This window comes from Thalia democratica, chromosome 9, assembly GCF_965202585.1.
Source record: "Thalia democratica chromosome 9, ktThaDemo2.hap1.1, whole genome shotgun sequence".
Taxonomy (NCBI): domain Eukaryota; kingdom Metazoa; phylum Chordata; class Thaliacea; order Salpida; family Salpidae; genus Thalia; species Thalia democratica.
Genome location: NC_139173.1, coordinates 10,750,605 through 10,774,904, shown reverse-complemented (window position 1 = coordinate 10,774,904; position 24,300 = coordinate 10,750,605). Strand labels below are relative to the sequence as shown.

Sequence of the window (24,300 nt, the reverse complement as noted above, 5' to 3'; positions counted from 1 at the left end):
AATGTATAACAGTTATTTTATTTTTGATTTAAATTCAAGCAGTATTACTAAAGTTATTAACTCTATTATACTACAAAAGCTATTATATTACAAATGATGAATTTTACTTGCTTGACTCTCAAAAAACGTATATCGTTGCAGAGGGTTAGAAAGTCTGATGTTTTTCTACCTTAAAAAAATAAACAAATTAACCTAAAAAATTTCTTTTATTATTTATCATTTTATTATATATTATTCACAGTTACTGTGTATTTGTTTTTACCATAACACTTTTATTATGCATTGCATTATATGCAGCAGTTATATTATTATATAAAAATATTGATTTTTGTTGTTATCCGGATTTTTAGTTATCCGGACACGTTTACAGAAAATCTTGCCCAACGTGTCCGGATAAGTGAATAAGCACTGTGTGTCATTTTAAAACAATAGTATTTTAAACTCCTAAAAGGTTTGTTTTTGTAAATAAAAAAGCTTAATTGATAGAATTAAGTTTAGTAATTTTTTTATATAATAAAAATTCACTAGACAAGGGTTGCCATAAAACCTGGAGTTTGGAGGGAAAATTGTAGAACTTGTCAATTTAAGCAAAAAAACTGGAAAAACCTGGAATTTGATAAAATTCAAACAAAAATCACTAAAAACCTGGAATTTTAAACTATTTTTTCATGTTAAGTAATGAAATTTCTATAAGATACGCAAAATCTATCAAAAGATAACAAAAAAATTTGTTGTTCTTTTTTTTAGAAAATATTTGAAATAGCTTTACATTATCTTTTAAATGTTTTTATACTAATTGAGACCGTTTTTTTTTTGCCTTAAATGTTATTTTTTACTAAAAGTTAACCAAAAAACATGATTTTTGAAAAACTTTAAAGGTGTTCAGAATACCTGAAAAAAAATTCAAAAGTTTTTGGCAACCCTGACTAGATCCACAAACTTTTTTTTGATTTTATTTGAAAAAATAAATATGGATCCTAGTTTTTCGATTTGTGGATCACTAGTTTTTTATGTTTTATTAAAGCTAATTTGATTAAAAGCTAGTGTTACAAGCAATATGATGAATTTTTCAAAGTTGTATATAATTTTATTATTTATGAAAGTGTAGCATTATTCTTTTCATTATTTTGTTTAGTTTAACTTGTTACTCTAAATAACAAAGGACACTAAAAGATCATTAAGATTAGTAAAGTGAGATTTGTGAAGATGTAAAACAGGTGAAAGCAACAAAAGTTTTAAGACCATTAAATTGGTCTTAAAATGTAAGCAAAGCAAAAAAAAATCATTATTTTTATACTAGATATCAAAAAGTAAAATAAAACTCTATGGGTAATCATATAATATATTGTGGGAAAAAAATTATATGTGTTTTTAAACACTTTGATTTCATTATTTAAAAAAATTTAACTAAAAAAAAATATTCTACATACAGGAAAGAAAGTTTGAGCTTCTCAAAGAAGAATTTAGTCAGCGCTATAATGATTTAAACCAGCATGTCCATCAAGTATCTAATAATCAAGGAATTGACATTGCATCTCTGGCAGTTAGTTTGTTGTTAATTTACCTTTGGTGACAATTTTTTTTTCGATATAGTTTTTTAGTACTATCCTACTTTTGAAATATGTAAATTTTAAGTTCTTTACTGTAAGTAAACCATTTAGATTAACCTATTTGTGCAAATTGGTATAAAGTTAGATGTAAACTTATTTTTACTTTATGAATTCTAAATATATTTTATTTTCCAAACTTAGCATGTTACTTACTAATTTTTTGTTTTTCTAAATTATTATAGACAGGAAAACATTTTCTGAGTAAGTTTGTAATCTTTCTAAACCTATTGTTAAACTTAACATCTACCAATTATAAAAGAACTTTCTTTAGATAATTGCTTTAAAGAAAGCCATTATATAACTAGCAAAAATTAAATAAAATCACATATGACTCTAATTTTTATAACTGTGGAACTTATTCTGCATGTAGTTTTTTTTTTTTGAAACTGAGTTATTTAAGAAAATGTTTTTGGCCTTATTGTTCAAAACAAAAAATAGTTGAAATTATAATGCTGTTCAAACAGTGCGTGCTAAAATAAGAACTATTAAAATTTTTTCAGGAAAACTCCTCTGTGGTAAAAGACTTGTACTCGGCAATCATGTCAAAAGATCAGCAAATTGCAGACTTGATGTCGGCCGTTGACGACTCAAACAGCAGCTTTCAAAATGTCTCTAAAGAGTTACAAGTAACTTGCTGCTTTTTATCATTGTTAGAAAATTTCTTCAGCAAATATTTTTTGTGAGCTAAACATCTTAAAGTAATATTTATTTTATTGAATTATACTGTAATTTTAAAAAAACAATTTTTCAGAAATACAAGGAAGAACGGGAGCACCTGATCGAGGCTGAACAGAACCAGCAGAACCTGATTGGGCACCTGGAAAAGAGGCTGACTGATCAGGAGGAAAGGATCAGGTGCATGATGGAGGATTTCGAAGGAGAGTCGGCAACCAGCTCGCTGGTAGAAGACCTCAACAAGCAAGTGAGTTCGGTTTTTATTGGTTTTACGGCTTTTACAAGTTTCGCAAAAACTAACTTCTTAACTCTGGAGGCACGTGTTTTTTCTTAAAATTTTTATGACGATCAAATGAAACTAAAACAAATTTGATAGTTTTTCTGAACAATGAATTTGAATGATAAAGTTTCTAGTTAAAAAAGTACAATAAAAATGTTATAATTAAATGTTGTATTTTTTTTAATATTATATTTTTTGTCTTATAAGTTTAATTTATAGTTGTAGCTGATTCTGTAGATTTTTTAAATATTATATTTGTTTTAGGAAAAATATAAATTAATTTCACAATATACTTTGCTTTTACTCAAGTTTTTAGCTGAATTCTGAAACGCTTTGCCTGAATTTTATATAAATTAAAAATAATTATTTTTAGGTTGAAAGACTTGAAAGCAAATTACGAGACAAAGAAGAAACTGTTGCTTTGAAGGAAGAGCAAATTTTACAAATCAAAAGAGAGAAAGATACGAATTGGGAAGACTTGCAAGACAGTGCAGTTCTAAATGAACAGGTTTTTGTTTGTTTGATAATTGAAGAATTTTGTGTTTTACAATATTTTTTTTCAGCAAAGTTTATTTAGTTGTTAATTTTTTTTAAAGGCCGTGTTTTAAAACATGTATTATTTTGCAGACATACGTTTTGTATGTCTTTTTTTTTCGCCTTTAAACCTAATTTTTAAAACTTTCCGGTCCACCCTTTATAAAATAACATAAGTTATTTATATGTTAAAAAATAGTTAATTCTAAGTAAAGTTTTCCCTTTTTAAAGAAAAATAGATATTGTTTTTTAAAATTTTGACATAAATGTTTTTATTTAAAAACTAATGCATTGAGATTTTTGTAACCATGCGAATATTTCTTAAAGATTCACTTAGGTTTAGTTTTAGTCTATTACAGAGTTTCTTAAACTTATTTTGATAAACTCCCTTTTTTTAGAATATTTAGAATAGTAAGTTGACACCCTCACTGATAACAAACCCTGGAAAATCTAGTGTGAGTTTTGTATTTATCGTGAATTGTACCTAACTACCGCCTTATGGCCTTTTACTTATCACAGCCCCATTTGCACCTTATTGCTCCCTGACTTGCTAAAATGGCCCTCAGAAGCCTAATGAACCACTTTATGAAATTTTTTATTCATATTACTGTTCCAGTTTTTTTTTTTACAAAACTGACTATGTATCAAAAACTAATAATAGTTTTGAAAATTTTTAATAGTATATATTTAGTTTATACCAAATATTAGTCAGTGATAATTTTAAAAATAAATTTGGACCTTCTTATGACCTTGACATTTTTTGAAAAGTCAACTTGTATGTACTTTCTTGTTTTAAGGGTAGCAAAATTTATTTACTTTTTAATTTGTGAAAAATTGCTTTCTTGAAAGTTAAATTAGACCCATAAGATTCATTTTTTAATATTCAACAGCTGATAAAGTCGCTGAAGAGAAAACTGCATGAACAGGACGAAGTTTTGAGCGGAAAGGAGAAAGTTGTTTTGCTCTTGCAATCAGAACTAACAGATAGAAATGACGAAGTTCAGGTTTGAGTTGCACTTGTGGTTTTATTAATTAACTGTTATTCTTTTAAACGGGTTAGATTGCCTTTATTTAAAATATTTTTAATTAAAAAATTGTTTGATAAAAACTACTCTTACTTCTTGGGAAAAATCTTTGTTTTCTAACTTTAGTATTGAAATATAGTGTTTAAAATCGTCTATAAAATCTATTTACACAAAGTTTATATGACTTGTAGTCTTTGTGTTGCCATACTTAGTTGTATCTTAGTGTTTTTTCCATGTGTTATTTTCAACTTTTTAAACAAAATTGTTTTTAGAAATATATGAAATTAATCAGTTTAAGGTTATAATGCATTGTTGTTTCTCAACTAGTTAAGTAAATTTTAATTGTGTTTGCCAGCCAGGAAAATCAGTAAAAGTCAGGAAAAACAAAAAAAGACAAAAGTCAGTAAAAAATAAGGGGTTTTGGAAAAAAAGGCAGGAATAATCAGAAAATTTGATATGAACATATCGTAATAATAAAGTTTATCATCACTAAAAACTGTATTTACTAAAGTTATTTTCTTAAAAAATTTTCTTTTGCAATTAATAATTTTTAAGGGTCTAGTTGAATTTTTGGAATAAATTGAAATCTTTCAAGTCTTTGGTCATGTATTTTTTAATTGGTTTTTATTAAGAATTTGGTTGAGGAAATTTTTTTCAGCTCGATCTGTGGCAACCCTAATTTAATAAATTTAGCTAGAAACGATAAATATATTGCTAGAACCAAAATAAATCATTTTTGAACTCTTTAAGTATTCCAAAGGATCTAGGAAAAATTCTTTATTTTCTGACCATTTTATCAGTTTTTTATTTAGTTTTTTATGGAAATTTTTGGCAAAAATGCATTATTTTTAGGTACTTAGAAATTAGTCTAAACTATTTTTCTAAAGATATTTAAGTGTCCATTTACGAACTACTTAATAAAAAAATTCCTACACTTTTGTAACACTTGAAAATATTATTAATTTAGTGTTTCACAACAAGAATTTGTGTATATAAACATATAAAATAGTTGAACATGTAATATTGGTCTTTTAAAACATAAGATTAAGATTACATACTTACCAATTTGTTAGCTTTTATAATTTATTTTATTAAGCTTAAAGATTTTTAAGAAAATCTAAAAACTTTAAAAAGTTATGTTTTTAAGGTCATATGTAAATTTACACTTAGTTGGAAAAAATTATTCTATTTTTAAAGTAATTTACTCTTGTTGATCTCATGTACTTGATAATTCTTAGTTAGAATAAATGTTTCTCTTAAATTGTAATTAAGCATTTTTTACTTAGTTACAACGCAAAATGCACATATGCATATTTACGTCTTGTTACTAATAAATACTTTGAAGTTAGAAACAAATAATTTTACACTTCTACAACTTATATAACAATTTGCAGGGAATGCAAAGCACCATAAGAATACTTCAGGAAAGTTTGAGGGAAAATTTAACTCTTCCCACTCACAGTGAGACTCTGAAGAAAGATGACAATGTTAGTGAACTCATTTTCATATTATGTAGTTATCATAAAACTGTTACGTTATATATTTTGCAAAAGCTTAAATAATTCATTTTTATTGATAACTCAAAATTTATCGAAACATACCAATTTTCCGACAATCACAAATAAAAGTTCACAAATTTATCTTATGGTCGAAAGATACGAGTTTAATTGTTTATTTTGCTTTCCAACGTCAGCTCAAACGGAAAGGTATAAAGTTTTCCGTTTGAATAATTGATGCTTGTCGTCTATCGATTGCTGTGCACAAGTCAATCGTTATTAAATTGAATTTATCTATTTCAAAAAATTAGTTTTGATGGTTACTTCAAAACTAAATTTTTAACTGTTGTAATATTATTGTTCTCCTTTTTTAAATGTTTAATTTTTTTTCTTTTTAATTGTCGTAATCTCTTTAACAGCAAAAACTTTTTTTTTTACTTTTGCTTATAATTCCTTAAGTTTTAAGATTAATAAATAATAATAAATAGTTAGGAACCACCGAAGTTTAACAGATAAAGAAACATACTCATTGTACTTTCACAGCTTTAGCTTTTTTATACAAACAATATATTTTTTAATTTACTTGTTATGAAGTATTAATTGTTAAAATATTTTAATTAATTCAATATGTTTTTATAAAAAGTTATTTAATTCAATCATTTTAGTTTCTATCTATCTTTTTGTATTTTACTAACTCTCTTTTATTTAAATATGGTTGAAACTAACAATTTTTCAAACTATTTTTTAATATTTTATCTTATAGTTTTACAAATTAGTTTATGAGTACATAAATTTAAACGCAAATTATCAAATGACGTTTCTCTTAAAAAATGGTAATTTATGTTTAGTAAAAAATAATAACATTTCTTTTTAAACAACAGTTTGCAATTTAGTTTCAATAACTAAATATTATTTTTTTAAAGATTTTTGAACGGAATTTTTACTACTATTTATTATCATAATTATTATAGTATTAAACAGCTACACAAACTTGTACTTCTAAAAAAAATAAAATCTTTGTAAAAATTGCATGCATTGCATTACCAAAAGTTTTGTAAAAAATTATACGATTCTTTTAATTTCAGAACGATAAACTTTAACTTTCCATATGAAATGGAAATAAATTATAATTTGTTTTAAAATACTGATAAATTTAAATAAACAACAATAACCTTATATACTTCGGTTTTATGCAGCTAAAGGTTACAAAGCTTAAATAGAATAATGTTTAAAATATTTTTTCTTGATAAACTGGTTTTCTTCGATCAAGTTTTCTTTGCATTCTCCTTTTTACTTTTTCTATAGAACAACACGTTCCTTGTTGAGCCCAACAGTATAATAGGCTATTTTTATCATAATTTTTTTTTGCATTAGTTTGAATTAAAAGTTATTCATTTTTATATACCAATACTTCACGACAATACTTTGAAAATATCTCAAATATAAAAATTGTTTGTTAATTGAAAATTTAAAGCTGCAAATTATACCAGAAAAACTGAAATATTGAGAAGAAAGTTTACAAACAGTTTAACTATTTTAAAATTTAGTGTGTAAATATTTTAAGCACTGAAACTAAAAATTAACACTTTAGAAACCTAAATATAAGTATATATAATTTTTTTTAGTTTAAAACATAAATAAATAAATACTTTAAAAATGAATTAAAAAATATTTAATTTCTATAAATTTTAAAAAACTCCTTATCATTCATAATTTTGTTTGTTTCAACTATAATTGTTAATTTTTGTTTGTTTCCAAGTAGTTTAAGCTAGTTTGTTTGCTTTTTCATAGTAGCTTGTTTAAAAACTTATGTTAGGAAAACAAAAATTAATTTGATCAGCATCTAAATTTTATTGCGACTATAATTTATTTATAATTTGATGAACTTTAAAATAAGAAGTCAAGAAAAACTTAAATAGAACTACTCTTTAGCTTTAGATTTGCCAAAAAACCTGGACACAATTTTTGTATGTAAAATGATGAAATTTCGAGTAGGTACAAAAAATCTATTGTAACAAGTTTTTTTGTATCATTTAGAATTTTATTTTTTATAAAACACATTTAATGTAGCATTACAGTATCTTTTCAATATTGTTATACTATTTAGGATAGATTGAAACCTTTAACTTTATTTCATACTAAAAATAACTAAAAAAAGTTGAATTTAAAAAACCTAAAAGAAATTTATAAAATTTTGAGAAATTAAGAATAATAACTTTTGACAACCCTGAAGTATGCATGTTTGTGTTATATGTAAAAGTTTTCACAATATAACCTATTAGATATTATAACAAGCGCGAGTTTTATTAAACATAATTATATTACGCTTGACATATACAATAATTTTTTTTACAAATAAGAAGTCTTTTTAATAATTTTTTGACTTTTTCAATAAACTTTTTAATAAACTATAAGTTAATCAAAGACCATTTGCAACTTAAAATAACTATATTTTTCACTTTGTTAAATTTATATACTTAAAGTTTCTAGAAATCTATCTTCAAGTTTTTATCAAAAGTTATATTGTATATAACACTTTTGAAGAATAGTTGATTACCAAGTTGTTATTCATTAAAGATACAGTTCGAAAAGCTTAAATTATAGAAATTGTTTAAAACACAAAAACATAGTTATTTTATGCAGCAAATGGTATTTGAATTCAGCAAAAACCCTTCTGACAATAGAATAAGTTAGTTAGGCTTGTTTTCTTATGTGTAGAAACTGAAATAATTTTTTTTTGTTGGATTGGTAGCAATCTCCAGCTATGTTTAGCAAAGCTAAAATGTTTTGTCCTTCATACAATGAGCACTGGACTTTACTGTACGACCATCAAAAACAAATCACGCAAAGTTCGGGACTTTGTCTGTCTGACAGGTCTTAATAAGGGCCAGATCGCAGAATTTTTTTGGTGGACGTACGGTGCAGTCTAGTGCTTTTTTTGTTATAAAAAGAAAATGTTTATAAAAAATGTTTAATCAGGACAACAGTGAAGATACGAGCTATTTAGTGAGATCGAAGAGAGAGATCGACCAGCTTCAAGTTGAGAAAGATCTTCAAGTTGCAGAAAATGCAGCGCTTACGGTTAGTTTAATTATTAAGTTTTTTGTCTCAGAATATTTTTAGAAGTGGTGAAAAGGTTGTGTAATTCATAGTTTAATGTATTTTTTATATTTTGAGACTCTTATTAAGTATATTTTATATTGTCTTAAAATTATGTGTTAGTTAAATATTATTTTAATATATTTTATTAAACTTATTTGTGAAACATTTATAAATTGGCTTCTAGCTAATATTTGACATAAGCTTAAGTCTTGTTTTTCTACTTCAAGCCCATCGAAATAGAAGTACAAATATATACAAGTTTATTTACACAAATATAGTTCGATTAAAGTTTTAAAAATAAGTAATACAATTTAAAGGAAGAAATAGAAATTCTATCAACCAAGAACCAATATGCATGGAGTCAAGTAGAAAGTTTGAAGCTGGAAGTTGAGAGTGCTCGGCTGAAACTTGATGAAAATAAACATAATAGTAATTTCAATTTCTTATTAAAATATGCACTGTGTACTTTTGTATTTAAGTGTAACAGTTAGAGATTTCAACTTGGATTCAAGGAAATAAATACAAACAATTTGTTTCAAAGAATCTCTTTCAAAGCAATGTTTCGCTCTATTAGAGTTCTTCAGTTGTAAATAAACTCTTAAACAATTTGTATAATGATACTCAATAAGAGTTTAATTAAAACTAAAGAACTGTAATAGAAAAAAAACTATAACAGATTTAAATAAAATATAAATTTTATTTTTTTTGTTATTTGATAAACATATATTTATCTTTTTATATTTTTAACTTGAACAGTATAGTATTGAATAAACTTAGTCTTATTTATGTTTGAAAGTAAAAAATACAGATAATATATGTTTTGTACAGCTTAAATTAAGCTTAGTATCAAATCACATTGATAATTTAGCATACTATATTTTATAAGAAACTTAAACACTGTTTATAAGTCTATCTTAGTTGTAAGGTTTTATCATACTGTTCAACTTAAAATAAATAGACTAATGTTAACTTTAAATAATCCTGATAACAGCTTTATAAGTTTATAATTTATAAAAGATTCGATTGAAGTCCCAAACAGTCCACCGGTTTCAGATGTGTCTTCACAAACAACCTCCTTATTCGTGTCGGATGAACAAAAATTTAAAGTGAGGCTACAAACCATCCTCGATCAACTAAATCATCAAACCAAAGTTTGTAATTTTCACAAAAAAATAGTTTAAAGCTGGATAGCAGGGTTTCTCAAAGACGTATTTATTTAATATCAATCCCTGGGGGATATTTTGGCTATCAGGGTACTACGAGTAGTACTGAAAAGTAAAAATGTAATTAACTAGTTAAGGAGCGACTTTTTTACCTAAAGAGGTGATTATGAAAGTGACTTTGGGAAACCCTGCTGTAAAGTATTAATTTTATATTCAATATCAGTTTACTCAAATGGATATTTTTCTTACTTTAATACCAAAAGAAAGTAAATAAGTTTTGATTTTTAAAAAATAACTTTGATTAAAATAGAGTTTAAATGATTAGGTGCTCGAATGCCAGACCGAAGAGCTGAGGAAAAGCGAGGAAGCCAACGAAAAACTGCAAACTTCCTACAAAGCAACGCAGATTGATTTGGATGGCAGCCGGCGGGAAACGGCGCAAGTAAAAAACGTCGTTCGCGCCCTACTCGCCTCCCAGCAGGTCTTCAACAAGAACTTCAGCCAACCAGAAGAGGGAAACGAAGTGGGCGACAACCAATCGAAAGCGCCGCATCACAAGTTCCCTATATTTTCTCCCGACCGCGACGAGAGCGCGCTCGAGCTCGTCGAAACTTTGCGTCACCAGCTCGACGTCAGCTCGGAACTGATGACGTCATTCGTCGAGCAAAAACAAGATTTAGTGACGTCACTCAATCGAAAGATGGAAGAGAAAAGCGCGGAGGTCAGAGAGCGAACGGCGAAGCACGAGGAGCTTAAAGAAAAGGTGGAGAAAGCGGTGCGGGATTGCGACGACGCAAAGGCGAAGTTGGCGGCTTCCGAAGCCAGCTGCGACGAATCAGCGTGGAAGTTGAACGAAGCGGTGGCCAAGCACGAGGAAGAGCTGGAAATTTGCAGGAAGGAGGCCGAGGTGAAAATCAACGGAGCGTGCGATGAGCTCGAATGCGTCCGTGCCAAGATACAAAGCGAAAAGGAAGATATCAAGCATCAGATGGAAAAATACAAAGAACTTAGTATGAAAGCGGAAAGCGAACTGAAAGAAGCGTCTGAAGAAAACAAAAAACTGCAAGATTTGAACAAGAAGGACAAATTGGAAATTGAAAAGCTCGCTGAAAATTTGCGGGCAGCCGATGAAAAATTGCGAGAAGCTCGTAAAAAGCGCGGGAAAAGCGATAAGATCGTCAACGAGCTAAAGTCTCATCTGGCGGTGAGCACTGCTGAGATTGCCAGCCTCCAGAGCAAAGTCCAGCAAAAAGTGCAAGCTCACTCAATGGTATTTTGTTTTTCTACTCGATATATTTATTTACACACAATACTCTATTTATTTTGTTAAAAAATGTAGGTTCTTGTTTGTCATAAGTTTATCACAAAAGTTGACTCGTCAGTGTGTAATGGTGTCCGTTTGATTGAAAATTTTATGAAGACTTTGTCTTGTAAAAATTTTAGTTTACAAGTACATATTTTATTTAACTTTTTTATATACTAACTGAGAATAAAAGCTGATTTTTGTTTGCAAAGATTGAGAATGAAAACGTAAGATTGCGGGATAAGCTAGCGAGTTTTTCGAAAGAAGGCGGTTTCTTCAGCGATTGTCAGGAAAATGTGAAGGAAAAATTAAAAAGAGCTGATGAGATTCAGAACCAGTTTGAACAGGTTAATGCAAGTTCTTTAATTTTAACAAACTTAAAAAGCTTTTTTTTTTTAATTAAATAACAACTTATTTTGTTAGATTAAAAATATCTCTGATATATAAATATTAATTGATATCAGTTTAGAGCTTGTAGTTAGTTTCAAAGTATATTTATAATTAATAAAATGATACTTAAGTTTCAATGCAGTGTTAAAAGTAATTCATTTCACCGTTTAGTTTTTGCAGAACTACATAAAGTTGCCTATATTACTTAATAAAATAATTTTATGTAGTTTTTTTTTTATATACCTAACTCATAAAGTTTTAGGTAAGAACTTTTTGTCGTGAAAAGATGGTTTTTTCTTTTTTCTGGTACCCTGTAAAATAGTCTTACTAGATTAGTTGAAATTTTTTGTAATCAAAAATCTCGAAATAGTTAATTTTGTTCAATTAGTAAATGTTCTAAGGCAAGACCAATTAGTACTGACGAAAATTAAAAGTAACAAAAAGTGATAAAATTGATTTATGTTTAGATATAAGATTAAAGTTTTTAGAAAAACTTCCTATTTTCATTAAAAATATCTTAAATATTGTGTAAACTTCAACGCTATCAAAAATCATCAACTTAAAAGTAAATGGTAACTTATTAGGTTTAATAAAAATTTGTCAGTAATTGTTTAATACTTCAACAGAACACTTTGATTAACCATCATAATATTTTTTTTATATTTAAACTGATATAATATACGACTTTATTGTCAGCAAGCTTGTATAAAGTTTTTATTGCACTATAGATTATATTTAAAATAAAAAAGAGTAAAAGAAACAACATTAGGAAACTAACTAAAATACTGCGTTTGTTATAAAACTTATTCGATAGGTACCTTTTTAAAAATAAATTTTTAATTTATTAGCTTTTTAAAAGACTGTAAACAAAACAAATATAGATAAAACTTGCTTAAAAAGTATTAGTTTTAAATATGTTGAGGGTCCGCTAGTTAGTTTTTTTTTTTTTGAAGCCATTCACGTTGTTTTCGAAGTCTGATTTTTTATGTTAGTTTTTACTTTTTTTAATTAAAAATTTACTCGAATAAGTTATAAGCTATATAACAAATAAACATATATCATAATTTAAACTTACGGTAAGGTGAAATCAACATTGTTTGTTTTTTAATTTGTAAGTTTTCAAGCTTAAGTTTCAGTATTCATCTAGATGAAAAACTTGAAACTAGTCTAAAAGGACTCCAAGAGTTTTAAATTCTTATTACAAAATTAGTTTGTGTGGAAACTTTTTTTATAGTCACACATTTTTCATATTTAGTTGGAAGATGTAATAAATGAAAACGGGTTGTTTTTATTCAATAGTGGTGATGTCTTTCTTAATAATCAGAACGGAAATTTTGTTCAAACCATTATGGAGTTGATAAAGGTGTGTAGGAATGCTACCTGAATGTAAAATTAACAAGACTGATGAACTGTAATAATATTTTTGTTTCTCAGACGGCATGTTTATAAACTGGTCTTGATGAAAACTGTTTAACTTGTGTATGCATGATTAATGTCTTTTATTTACGACTAATGTAAGTATGTATTGCAAATCTGTTGAAAGCCATTTTTCGTGTATATATCAGTTTAAGGTAAAATTGAGTTTTTAAACATATAGTTTATTGAACGACAAAAAAAGCGCTTAAAGTATTTGGTACTAAGACCTGGTGCACGAAAAACCTTTCGGTTATCGAGTCGCACACCACGGATACCTTTTAACGCCTTGTCTAGGATCAGGGTTAAAGGTGTTATTATTATTACAGGAGTCTATGATAAACAAATTGATTTAACATTTAGCTTAGTTCAATTATTTTAAGCTTGTATCTAACTAAGTTAAAAGTTTAAAAGTATAATAAGAATAAGCCGAAAAGTTTTGAAACAAAAAACACGTAAAACAATTCAACCAAATACGGTGACCTGCTAACAAAAAATGATCAGGCTAGACATCTCACACTACTATATAAGCTTCTAACACCTTATATTTAAGTCAATTTAAATTCAATTATTATTTTAAAAAACCGAAAATTATACTATATTAGTAAAGTTAAACTAAATGTATGCTTTTTTGTCTTGTTTACTCACCACTCACTTAATTTCTCGTTTATAGTAGCTTGCTCTTGCACGCTTTTCAAAACACTGGTTATTCATCGTTTATAATACTATTGTTTACTAAAATGCTTATTTTTAATTAAACGTCAACGTTTATCATATCATTTATACAGAACAATTTGTATGTATATCAATCATAAGCTTTTGTTTAACTTTTCCTATAAAAATAACTTTTATACCAAAAAAGAAGTTGAACATTTAAATCACAATAGTTTGATTGTTTTAAAATAAACTTCTCAAACTTAAGTTTAAGATATTATGTGCAACTAATTTATTTTTCTAAAATTTCGTAGAAGTTTTACTGTATTATCTATATTTTCAATTACTTTTTTAGCCTCTAAATTTTAGGTTTGTTCTAACAATTAAAGTATGACTATTAAAAAAGCAAATTTTTAAATTAAACTTGGTTTTATTGTAAGAGTATATAACTAGTAGTCTATTTTAATAATTGAAATTTGTGTTTATTTTTTTTTGTTAGCTTGCTTTAAAAAATAATTGCTTTGAAGCTAAATAACATAGAAAGTTTTTTTATAAGTTTAGAAATATTTTTAAGCAAAAATTTCTGTTTAATGTTCTACTTTATTTCTATTAATTTTGATGATAGTTTTTTAGTTCACACCATTATGTTTTTAACTTATTTGTTTTAAAGTTTTTTTTTATGATCAAGTTGAGCAAAGTTTTTGTAGAACAATTGAATGAAATTACTCCCTTAGTGTTTTTATATGCAGTTTACAGTAATAATACTATAATATTTTAGTTCCTCAAATCACCGTAGAATGTCAACTGTTTTTTGTCCTGATTTTGCATTTGTAGATAACTAAATACATGTCAAAAAATTTACAAATTTTCGTCTTTGCTCATCCTCAATATTTAGCTAGTTTGTGAAAATTTTCCTAGTAAAAACTTTATTAAAAACTTTTAAATTAATTATTTTGATAGTTTTTATAACATCTATAAACATCACTAAAAGTCATAGAGATGTTGTTTTTGTTTATAAATTGACAAATAAATTGCAGTCAACAATAAATATAAACAAAATGATATTACTAATTAACATGTAATTTTTTAATGAAGTTTTGTAAAAGATCTTCAATAATTTCCAAAACTTTTTAGCTATACACTGCAAAATATTTTTTACGTTAAAGCAAAAATTCTACAACTAAAGGTAATTTGTTTTGTTTTATACTTAAAAAGTAGTTATTAAAACACACACCAACAATAGTTGTTTTTTTTTTCATTCTAAAGTATAATTAAGATTTTTATTAGAATTTAAACTTTTAACCTGCTTAAAATTTATTTTTATTGCTACCATATTTTGTATTTAAAACTTTTTTTCCATGAAAATATTTTGTCCAAGCAGTTAATTTATGTTTGCTGAAGAAACATCGAAAGTACTTCAAACAAAAATAATAAAAAAGCCGAAAATATATGCAGTTTCAACTTTTTGGCTGTTTTTGAACTTTTAAAATACTCTTTTTTTTTCTTTTTTTTTTTATTGTATATGAATTAATTAAAAAAAAATATTTTAATGAAATTTTTTTTGAAGATATATAAAACGTAGAACACGTTTCGTTAAAATTATTTCAAAACCGTTTTTTTTTTATAAAAAAGTTTTAAAGGTATTTATTAAATAGTTTTACATAGAACTATATATTACAGATTATTGACTTATAGATTGTAAAATTTTTCTGTCAGACATCTTATAAGAAGCAATTTAATTATAAATTTTCATAAATATTTTTTTTCGAACTTACTATAGCTATTTCTACATTTTGTTGTTAAAGCTACAATTTTTCAAAATACTTACTTTATTGAAACTGACGTTACTATATGTTAAAAAAGTGACACAGTTCCAGATTTTATTCAAGAAGCTTTATAGTACTCAGTACCAAAAAAACTTATTGTAAAAACACTAGATATACAAAAAAAAAGTTTCCACAAAATATAAATTTATAATGATGTTAGTTTAAGGTTATATAACAAAAGTTATGACCTGAAAAAAAACTTAATTAAAGATGCTTCATGTGATAATTCATAGTATTAAATAAAAAATATGTTTACTCTTCGTCTATTCTGCTTAATTAAACTGGTGTAACTTATCTTTATTTAAAAGTTTATACTTTAATTGAAATTGTAGATACGCTTAACAAAATTTAAGCTATTTAGTTAATTAAGCGATATCTGCTGCAAAATTTCTTTAATAAAAACTTTTTTAGTTTTAAAGTTCGTTTTAGTTACAGTTTGTTATAAATGTACAATTGACAGGTGATAAAAATAAGATGTGTTTTTGTATATATGTTTTCTTTTAATTTATTGGAAATGTGTTCTATTGTATGCATCTAAGTTATCGTCGAGATTTTGCTCTTTATTTTTAAGTAAACAAAATATTTGTTTTCCAAGTAAAATATTTTGCATGAAAAATACTAGTAATACCTAGTTATTTTAATTAACTTTTAGTTTGTTTTTAAAGAAGCCCGCAGACTTGTATTTTTTAGCATGAAGATATGCGTATTTATTTATTTTTACCTAAAGTAAATTAATTCTACAATGCCTTTACTTACAACCAACTAACAACATTACATAAAATAAACTTTGTTTAAGCATTAGAATTTTATTAAATCAGCGGCAATGTTTGTTTATATGCTTTTTAGTAATCATTAAACAATTTTGTAGCATAACGTCGAAGTTGAAAGCAAGCTAGTAGAAACCGAAAACAAGTTGAAAAAGTCGATGGAAAAAATTCAAGACAACATCAACGCTAATAATAGCAGTTTGTTTTTTATATTTTATACTTTTAGTAAAAAAAATTAAATATTTAAAGGGCTTTTTAGTACTTTTGGTTTGTTGAATTCAAATGTTTTTGCTTTTTTTTTTGTATATATTTTTTATTTTAGATAGCGAGTTGGAAATGTTTTCTGAAAGTTCTTTCCTAGACGGTGATGCAAAACAGGTATGGTTTTATCTAATTAGAACAACCTTTATTAAGTTAACATTTTTATGCACAGCTAAAACTTTATTTTATCTTCTTTTTTTTACTAGTAGATTCAATGCTTCCCAGTAGCTTACTTATCACAAATAATCAAAGTACCTACTTATTTTTAAATTTAAATTTATTTAACTTTAAAGTATTTTTGCAGCAAACAATAGAGTATTTGCAAACTCAACTTGAAGAGTTGGCCCACGAACAAGAAAATCAGTTGGCTGAAAACATGATGCTGGTAGGAAGGCTTAACACTGATATACAAAGGTTTGATTTTTTAACTAATACATAAGGTAGTTAGAGTGTTTTAAATTTTGTTATCTTATTAAATCTTTGAATGCTTTTAATTTTTTTTAAGAAAAAAAAAAAAGTTTAATTGTTTATTTAAAATACTATTATAATTTAATTAAAGTTACTATACTGTAATTAATTTCTTAGTTATTTGTTTTACCAAGATTTTTAAGTAATAAGTACTTTTTTACTAAACTAACTTCAATGCTTTTTTTATTACAGGTTTGCCAAAAAAACCTGGAGTCCTGGAAATAAGCAATTTGATAGTTTAGGAAAATAAAACCTGGATAAACTTGTAATTTAGGAAATTAAAAAAAAAACTGGAATTTCAAACGATAATCACTAAAAAACCTGGAACTTTAATTTATTCTCTAATATTTATGTAAAGTTACAAAAATTCGATTAGATACGAAAAATTTATCATAAAGAAAAAAATGTTCGTATGAATTAAAAAACATGTTTTTTATAAACCTGGAAGAAATTTACAAAAAAACCTTAGCAACCATGTTATAATATTCGTTACTACTGGTACAAAATTACTTGTTTGAATAAGTATTGTTTTTTTAAGTCGGAATAATATAATTATATTATTAGATAAAAATTTAAGTACATTTTTTGAAATATTTTAATTTTTTTAGATTAAATGAAGAGAAGTCTGATTTATGTGAGTCGTTTGAAAAACAATCTTCTAGTCTAAACAGCGTTTCTAAAAGGTATACAGTTTCTTGCGTGTAGTAGCTAATATTTTTTTTTAGTATTTAGCTTGTTTATGATTGCAAACAATATCAGACTTAGTACATTTTAGAATAATTTAACACGTTATATTTTATTTGAATTAAATGTTAGTTAGTCCATAAAGCACTAAGATTTTAATTTTTTAAAGTCTTTAAATATTTGACGATTTGTTGTTTAAGTCTTTTGACAAAAACTGCTTAGCAACTTTAAGTAACAAAAAAGCTAAAAAATATGTTATATTAAGAAACTGTTTGCAATCTTAACTTTTCATTATCCAAAAATTTATGTGTCCTTTGCTTTATTCAAAATATTTTGTCTTAACATACAAAGTAATCGCTATTCATTAGTCCTCATGGTTGGCTAATTTTAAATATTCTGTAAACAGTTTCAGTATAGAAACAACTTATACTAACTTTTTTTACAAAAATTATTGTTTTGTATAGTTCTTGGGACTAAAAGATTTCACTAAAAAAGTATTATTGCTTTTAATGTTAATAAACTTTATTTTAAAATTGTTTTTTAAACTAGAGATTTTCAAAGCTGGAGTATAAATTTACTAAATAAAACTAAAAGTCATTTTCTTAACTTTAAATTCTAATAATACAAACAAAGAGCAGCATAGGAATATTTTTTTGATCAATATAAAGAAGCAAAAACTATTTAAAAAGTTTAAAGTAATTAAATTAAAAATAAAACCTTTATTATTTTAAATAAATTCTTCTTAATTTTTTTACATATGTTATCAATTTTTTTTTTTGGGTTGTTAATACATATTAATTTAAAATAATTTGATATAAGTTTATTATAATTACTTTTTTTTGTAGATAATAAGTTATTTTTGGTAAAATCAAATCTAATTTAAGGTTTTGCTTGCAGCAATGTAATATTTTACATATGTATTACATACATATTTTTCTAAAAAAAAATTCTTAAGTCATCTTTTTTTATAGTATATTATCTCTATTTAAATCTTTGTAAAATTTAAGTACTTGGCTATGTATTTAGTTTACTCAATTAAGCAAAATCACGCAAGTTAAATAAAATTGCTATTCCTATAAAAAAAGTAGACTTCTTTCTAAACACTTGTCCCTTTGTATCAATATTTATTTTTCAGGTTGGAAGAGAAGCAGGAGGACTGTGCTCGCTTGAGCCACCAAGTATCTGAACTTCAGCGGAGATTGTCGCAGGCTCGCGAATCCCACAAACACGATCACCAGATATCGGAAGAATTTACCAACAGACTGCGCTCCGCAGAAGAGAAAATTATCTCGTTCGAAACGAAATTACAGGTTTGATGAAGTATTTTATTGTTTAAATGAAGTTCTATTAAAGTTTTGTTGAAGTGTGGTTTTATTTAAAAAGTTATAAAACTTATTTTAAATTTTTAATAACAAATTTTCTGGTAATGTACTTTTTTTAGCTAATTGTTTTTATAATTTTTTTTGAATTATAAAATTACAGGAAAGCATGGATGAGTTGGCTTTTGCAAACGACGAAAAAGTTAAGTATCAGCAGAAGATACCTCATCTTAACAAAAAAATTGAAAAAGCAAAAAATGAAAACAGTCATTTGTCTGATGAGGTTAGAAAATTTAGAAATATTTAAAACTTCTTATTTATTGATAATTCTTGAAGAAGACTTAGTTAAATCTTATAAAATTTAGATTAATTCAGTCTACTTTTTTGATAGAATTAGTTAGACAAACTTATAACAGTCAGGGTAGCACTCGGTCAGGAAAAGTCAGGAAATCAGGAAAAGTCAGGAAAAATTAAAAAAAAATGACAAAAGTCAGGAAAAGTCAGGAAAAAACGGGGGGTTTTGAAAAAAAGTCAGGAAAAGTCAGGAAATTTGATAAAATTAAAAAAAAAGGTCAGATTTTGTCAGTTAAAATTTACAAAACTCCTTGTTTTCCAAAGCTTTCAAATGGTAAAAATTAATTAAAAGTCCTTTAAAGTCAGAAAAAAATTTCAAAATTTTCCTATAAATTTACAAATATATTTAATTTTATTTCCAATGCCTTCACCTGGTATAAATTAGTAAAATATACTTTACTAAACTGCAAAAATTTCTATTAACATTTGAACAAGTACCCTACTTGAACAAGCATATTTTGTAAGCTTTTTAGTATTAATGATCTGTAGCAAGGAAATCTGATTGTTACTTCCATAGTGAAACTGTGATATATACACAAAAATTTATCTAGCATTATTTTAGAATCAAAGTGTTTTTTGTTTAAGTAAATAATTGAGTTTTTATAACTAAGTTGTTAGTTTAGTATTTTATGTAACAAGTTAATGTGTATACTTTACTTCTTTATAATTTTTTCAAAGTTGTTTAAATTTATAAAATAATTTATAAGAGAGCTATATGCCAAGATTAAGTTTACTTATTATTTGTATTTTTTGTAGAGTAACTTAAGTTTTTAAAGTAAATAAGAGTATATTTATTTGTTACAAATTTTATACTAAATGATAAGAGGAAATATTTTATAAATGAAAGTAAAAATAAATGAGTGCCAAAAGAAAAGAAATGAAGCCCACAAGTTGTGGCTTGATTTAAAGAAAAGATTCTCTTCAACAAGTGTAGGGGAAGCAGATGAGAGCGATTTAAATAAAATGAGGCAAATGATTTTAACTGCCAAGAAAATGAAGCAGAATGCAGTTCAGATGAAGGAAACCATATCTTCATTAGTTGAAGAGTTAATAAATAAACGGAGAAAATAAATTTTAGTACATACATTTAAAAAAACAGTATTTGATTAAATTCTTTTTTATTTTAATGTTTTAACTGTAAAAGTTCATTATTGTTTTAAGGTTTGAGTTTTGAAAGTTCCTTATTGATTAAAGGTTTTAATTGTAAAAGTTCCTTATATGTCGTTTCGTTTATTTAGATACATTTATGCTAGGAAATTCTAAAAAAATGTGTTCTTTATTGTTTTAAGATTTCAACTGTAAAAATTTGTTATTGTTTTAAGATTTTAGTTGTGAAAGTTCGTTATTAATTCAAGGTTTTGATTGTAAAAGTTCCTTATATGTCGTTTGTTAATCTAGATACATTTATGCTAGGAAATGCTAAAAAATTGTGTCTTTTTTTAGACAAGCTGTGTTTATAAGGTAATAATACAAGTGTTTTGCTAATAGAGCTGTTTATTACAAACATCAACCATACAAAGATGGTTTAAGTGATGTACTGGAAGTTTGATGATACAATTCAGCAAAAAACTGTTGTTTTTAACCTGTATTAAAATTAGATTGAAAGCTTTGTATAGTTTCAAAAGTTAGATTATGTGTTTTAGAATAAATTTAATTTAGAGTTTGATTTTAAAAAGTCAGGAAAATTTTGGTAAAAAGTCAGGATAAAGTCAGGAAAAGTCAGGAAATTTTTCTCAGCTTGATCAGTGGCAACCATGAACAGTATAGAGTTATATATAGACCTTAAGTAAACTTTTATCCTTTACAGACAACTTTTTATAACTTTTAAAATATTTGTTGCATTTTTAAGTAGTACTGCGAAATAAATTAGTATTAAAAACTTTTTTTTTGAGTATGATACAAATAAGTAATGTTTTTTATTAATATCTTTAAGTTGAAATATATCAACTACACCAGATGTAAAGTAGAAATTTTAGCATTTTAAGAAATACTAATAAGCAAATAAAATAATTATCTTAATATGCTTTCACCTATTTTAAACAACTTATGTGCTTTTTTTTTACATATCAAACTTCAAGGGTTGCCACTTTACCCGCAAACCTTGAAAAACCTGGAATTCGACAATTTAGGCAAAAATAACCTGTAAAAACCTGGAATTATGATCAAAAAATCTGGAATTTTTAAGAATTTTAACATTTTTAGTACTAAAATTTCAATTAGACACAAAAATTCTATCATATAAATAAGATTTTTTGTCATCATCAAAATTTTTTTTATTAAAAAACACATTTAAAGTAACTTTATAGCATCTTTTAAATATTTTTGTACTATTTGACACAGTTTCTTTTATAAAAATTAACTTAAAACTAAAAATAGACCCAAAAATGTTTACTTTTGAAAAACTGGAAAAAATTTGGAAAAAACGAGTGGCAACCCTGATATAGTTTGTTATTCAAATAATTTTTTGTACTTAGCATTCTCAATAATAAATTAAAAAACAAACAGCTGAATAGATGTAGAGAATTGGTATTGAAACTTCAGAGTGAATTGGATGCAGTGGAACAAAACAACGAAATGTTAAGCAGGCAACATTTGCAAGAAACCAAACAACTGAAAAAGATACTGAGAGAAAGAGATAATGTTTGTTTCTTTAATATCTTTTTTTTTGTGAAATATTTTTCAAATAAAGATATAAATACTTTTCAAAAGCGCTTCATAAACAAAGTTGTTCAAAGCCAGTTATGTTTATAAATGGCTATTAAACTTGCTAGAAATTTTTAAAAGCTAAAAGTTTTCAATAAAAACTTAATAAAATAAATAGATTTTTAATTAGGTTTATTCGTTGTAGTAAAGCTTCATTGTTCGAATTTTATGTATGAAATTCAAATGCATAAAAAAACTAAACTTAAACAGGATATAACGACACTTCGCGACGATTTGAGAGACAAGGAGACCGTATTGAACTCACTGTCGAGCAACTATGAAGAAAGGGAACAAGCCCTGCAAAACTACCAATCAACTTTGAATGAAAGAAATAACAAGGTATGACGTCACAATTCACTTTAGAATCCGTTCTTTTTTTATTGCTTGAAATATTTAACCCCAGCTTTTGTTTTCAGTTCGTTTAAATGACTACTAACATGTATCAAATTCATTGCATGTAGTAAATGTTGATTTTTAATGCAACTAATAGGTTTTTATCAATCTTGTATGTCTAATGTAGTTGTTATTCTAACAAGCTTCTTTATAGAGTAAGTACACTTGTAATAACTAAAGTGTGCATGCACTTTTTTGCTTTTATTGATAAAAATGTGAAAATAACTTTCTAACAAGTTTCATTTATAGCTACTTACATACCTCATTTTTGAATAATAATATACTTTTTTAATAAATTTTGAAAGCTATTTTTGTGTAATCAGAATTTTTTGCATGTATAAAAAACAGTACCTCGTAATTTTTATTCAAATATGGCTAAATTAGTTTTAAGTATTAATCACCAGATGATTAGATCTGATAGTTGTAGTTAGATCAAACTTATAATATAAATATATTAAATTATAAGCATTTTTAGGTTTATTAATTAGCGATGTAATTTAAAATATTTTTGTACTAACAAATTAGTAAATTTTTTTATTAAAAATTACATAAATTTCTGTAATTTATTTTTTTCTGATGTTAGGTAAAATTTCTCTTTATAATATGTTCAATTTCCCTGTCTTCTATTATTTACGCAAGCATTTATTTTTTAATTATAAAAATTTATGCAGTACAAATATTCCAATTTTTTACACATGCTTTTTTAATCGTTTTTCTTTTGATAAAATAAACCAATAAACTGATACATGATTTCAACGTTCATTTTTTTTTTTCTTTAAGAATTTTTTTTTAAATTTAGAACAACGGCCAAGAAACGTTTAGAGTGAGGCAGTTTAGAATAAAGTCTAAAGTAGTTGAGCAAATGGAAAAATTAGAGAAGTGTAGACAGCAAAAAGATAGAAGAAAAATAAGTACTCAGAACAAAAAATAAGATATTATTTGCATCAAATATGAACAACTATTTTGAAAGTTTTTTGTATTCGTTTAAAAACGTTTGTATTAAGTTTAGTGCAATATATTAAATGCATGTTATTGTAAAGTAGTGCATGTTAAAGCAACTAAAAGATGTTACTGACAAAATAATTTAGTTCATAATGTTTTTAACTCAATGTGGAATTAAAAATGAGAATCAGAAACAGCTTTATAAGTTTAAGTATATTTTTGTGTTTTTGCATAAATTTGTTTTATAAAAGATTTGAAGTCTAAATCATATTTTTAAGAATCAAAAATCTATTAAATTTCAACATTTCAAAAATTTAAAACTATCTTGTTAGGTCATTGTATAAAACGGTAGTTGAAAATATAACTTACATTGTGTTTTAACAATAAACTACATTTACACAGAATTAAGTTTGTTTAGCTATTTATTTTTTTTAAGTATGTACAAAACGTTGTGCATAGCATTTTTAGAATTTTAAAACTAATACTTAAGTTACTAGTAACTATCTGATACTTTCTTTGATCTTTATAGCAATGCCTAATTATACTTTAGTACATTAGAGTTTAAATATTGACAAGAAATATTAATATTCTTTATGTATATATATATTACTTACATTTTTACATATAAAATCTTCATAGTTTTTATAAGTTTTGATTGAATGTTTAGAACAGTTACAGTTTTAGTTTTGAATACTTTGAGATTTACAAATAGAAAGTTATTAGTTTGTTTGAAATAGTTTGTAACGAATTAAAGGTTAAATATATACTACATTAAAACTACATTATTTTTGTTATTGTTAACCTCTTCTATCGAAGCATGTATCAACAATTTGTTAAACACTGACATACAGTTTGAACTTAGAAAATTACTTAACTTTTTTTAGTGGTGTCTACAACTTTTTTTAAAAACTATAAGTTATTGCTGAGAAATATTTAAC

The 24,300-nt window shown here is 25.5% G+C and overlaps 1 protein-coding gene across 2 annotated transcripts in view; it reads left to right on the top strand.

The window, feature by feature from the left end:
* Positions 1-24,300, top strand: part of LOC145844725 (uncharacterized) — a 42,335-nt gene that overhangs the window by 3,871 nt on the left and 14,164 nt on the right. The window contains exons 4-23 of one of the 2 annotated variants that reach the window (XM_082952144.1): positions 1,433-1,543; positions 2,111-2,236; positions 2,362-2,532; positions 2,939-3,073; positions 3,990-4,103; positions 5,519-5,611; positions 8,600-8,701; positions 9,040-9,151; positions 9,740-9,873; positions 10,211-11,155; positions 11,401-11,535; positions 12,834-12,941; positions 16,340-16,436; positions 16,561-16,616; positions 16,804-16,913; positions 17,576-17,650; positions 18,787-18,961; positions 19,134-19,253; positions 21,830-21,964; positions 22,238-22,366. In XM_082952144.1, the coding sequence (XP_082808270.1) occupies positions 1,433-1,543; positions 2,111-2,236; positions 2,362-2,532; positions 2,939-3,073; positions 3,990-4,103; positions 5,519-5,611; positions 8,600-8,701; positions 9,040-9,151; positions 9,740-9,873; positions 10,211-11,155; positions 11,401-11,535; positions 12,834-12,941; positions 16,340-16,436; positions 16,561-16,616; positions 16,804-16,913; positions 17,576-17,650; positions 18,787-18,961; positions 19,134-19,253; positions 21,830-21,964; positions 22,238-22,366 (3,183 nt within the window). The remainder of the gene's footprint in view (positions 1-1,432; positions 1,544-2,110; positions 2,237-2,361; positions 2,533-2,938; positions 3,074-3,989; positions 4,104-5,518; positions 5,612-8,599; positions 8,702-9,039; positions 9,152-9,739; positions 9,874-10,210; positions 11,156-11,400; positions 11,536-12,833; positions 12,942-16,339; positions 16,437-16,560; positions 16,617-16,803; positions 16,914-17,575; positions 17,651-18,786; positions 18,962-19,133; positions 19,254-21,829; positions 21,965-22,237; positions 22,367-24,300) is intronic. The other variant, XM_082952145.1, reaches the window with a different exon arrangement.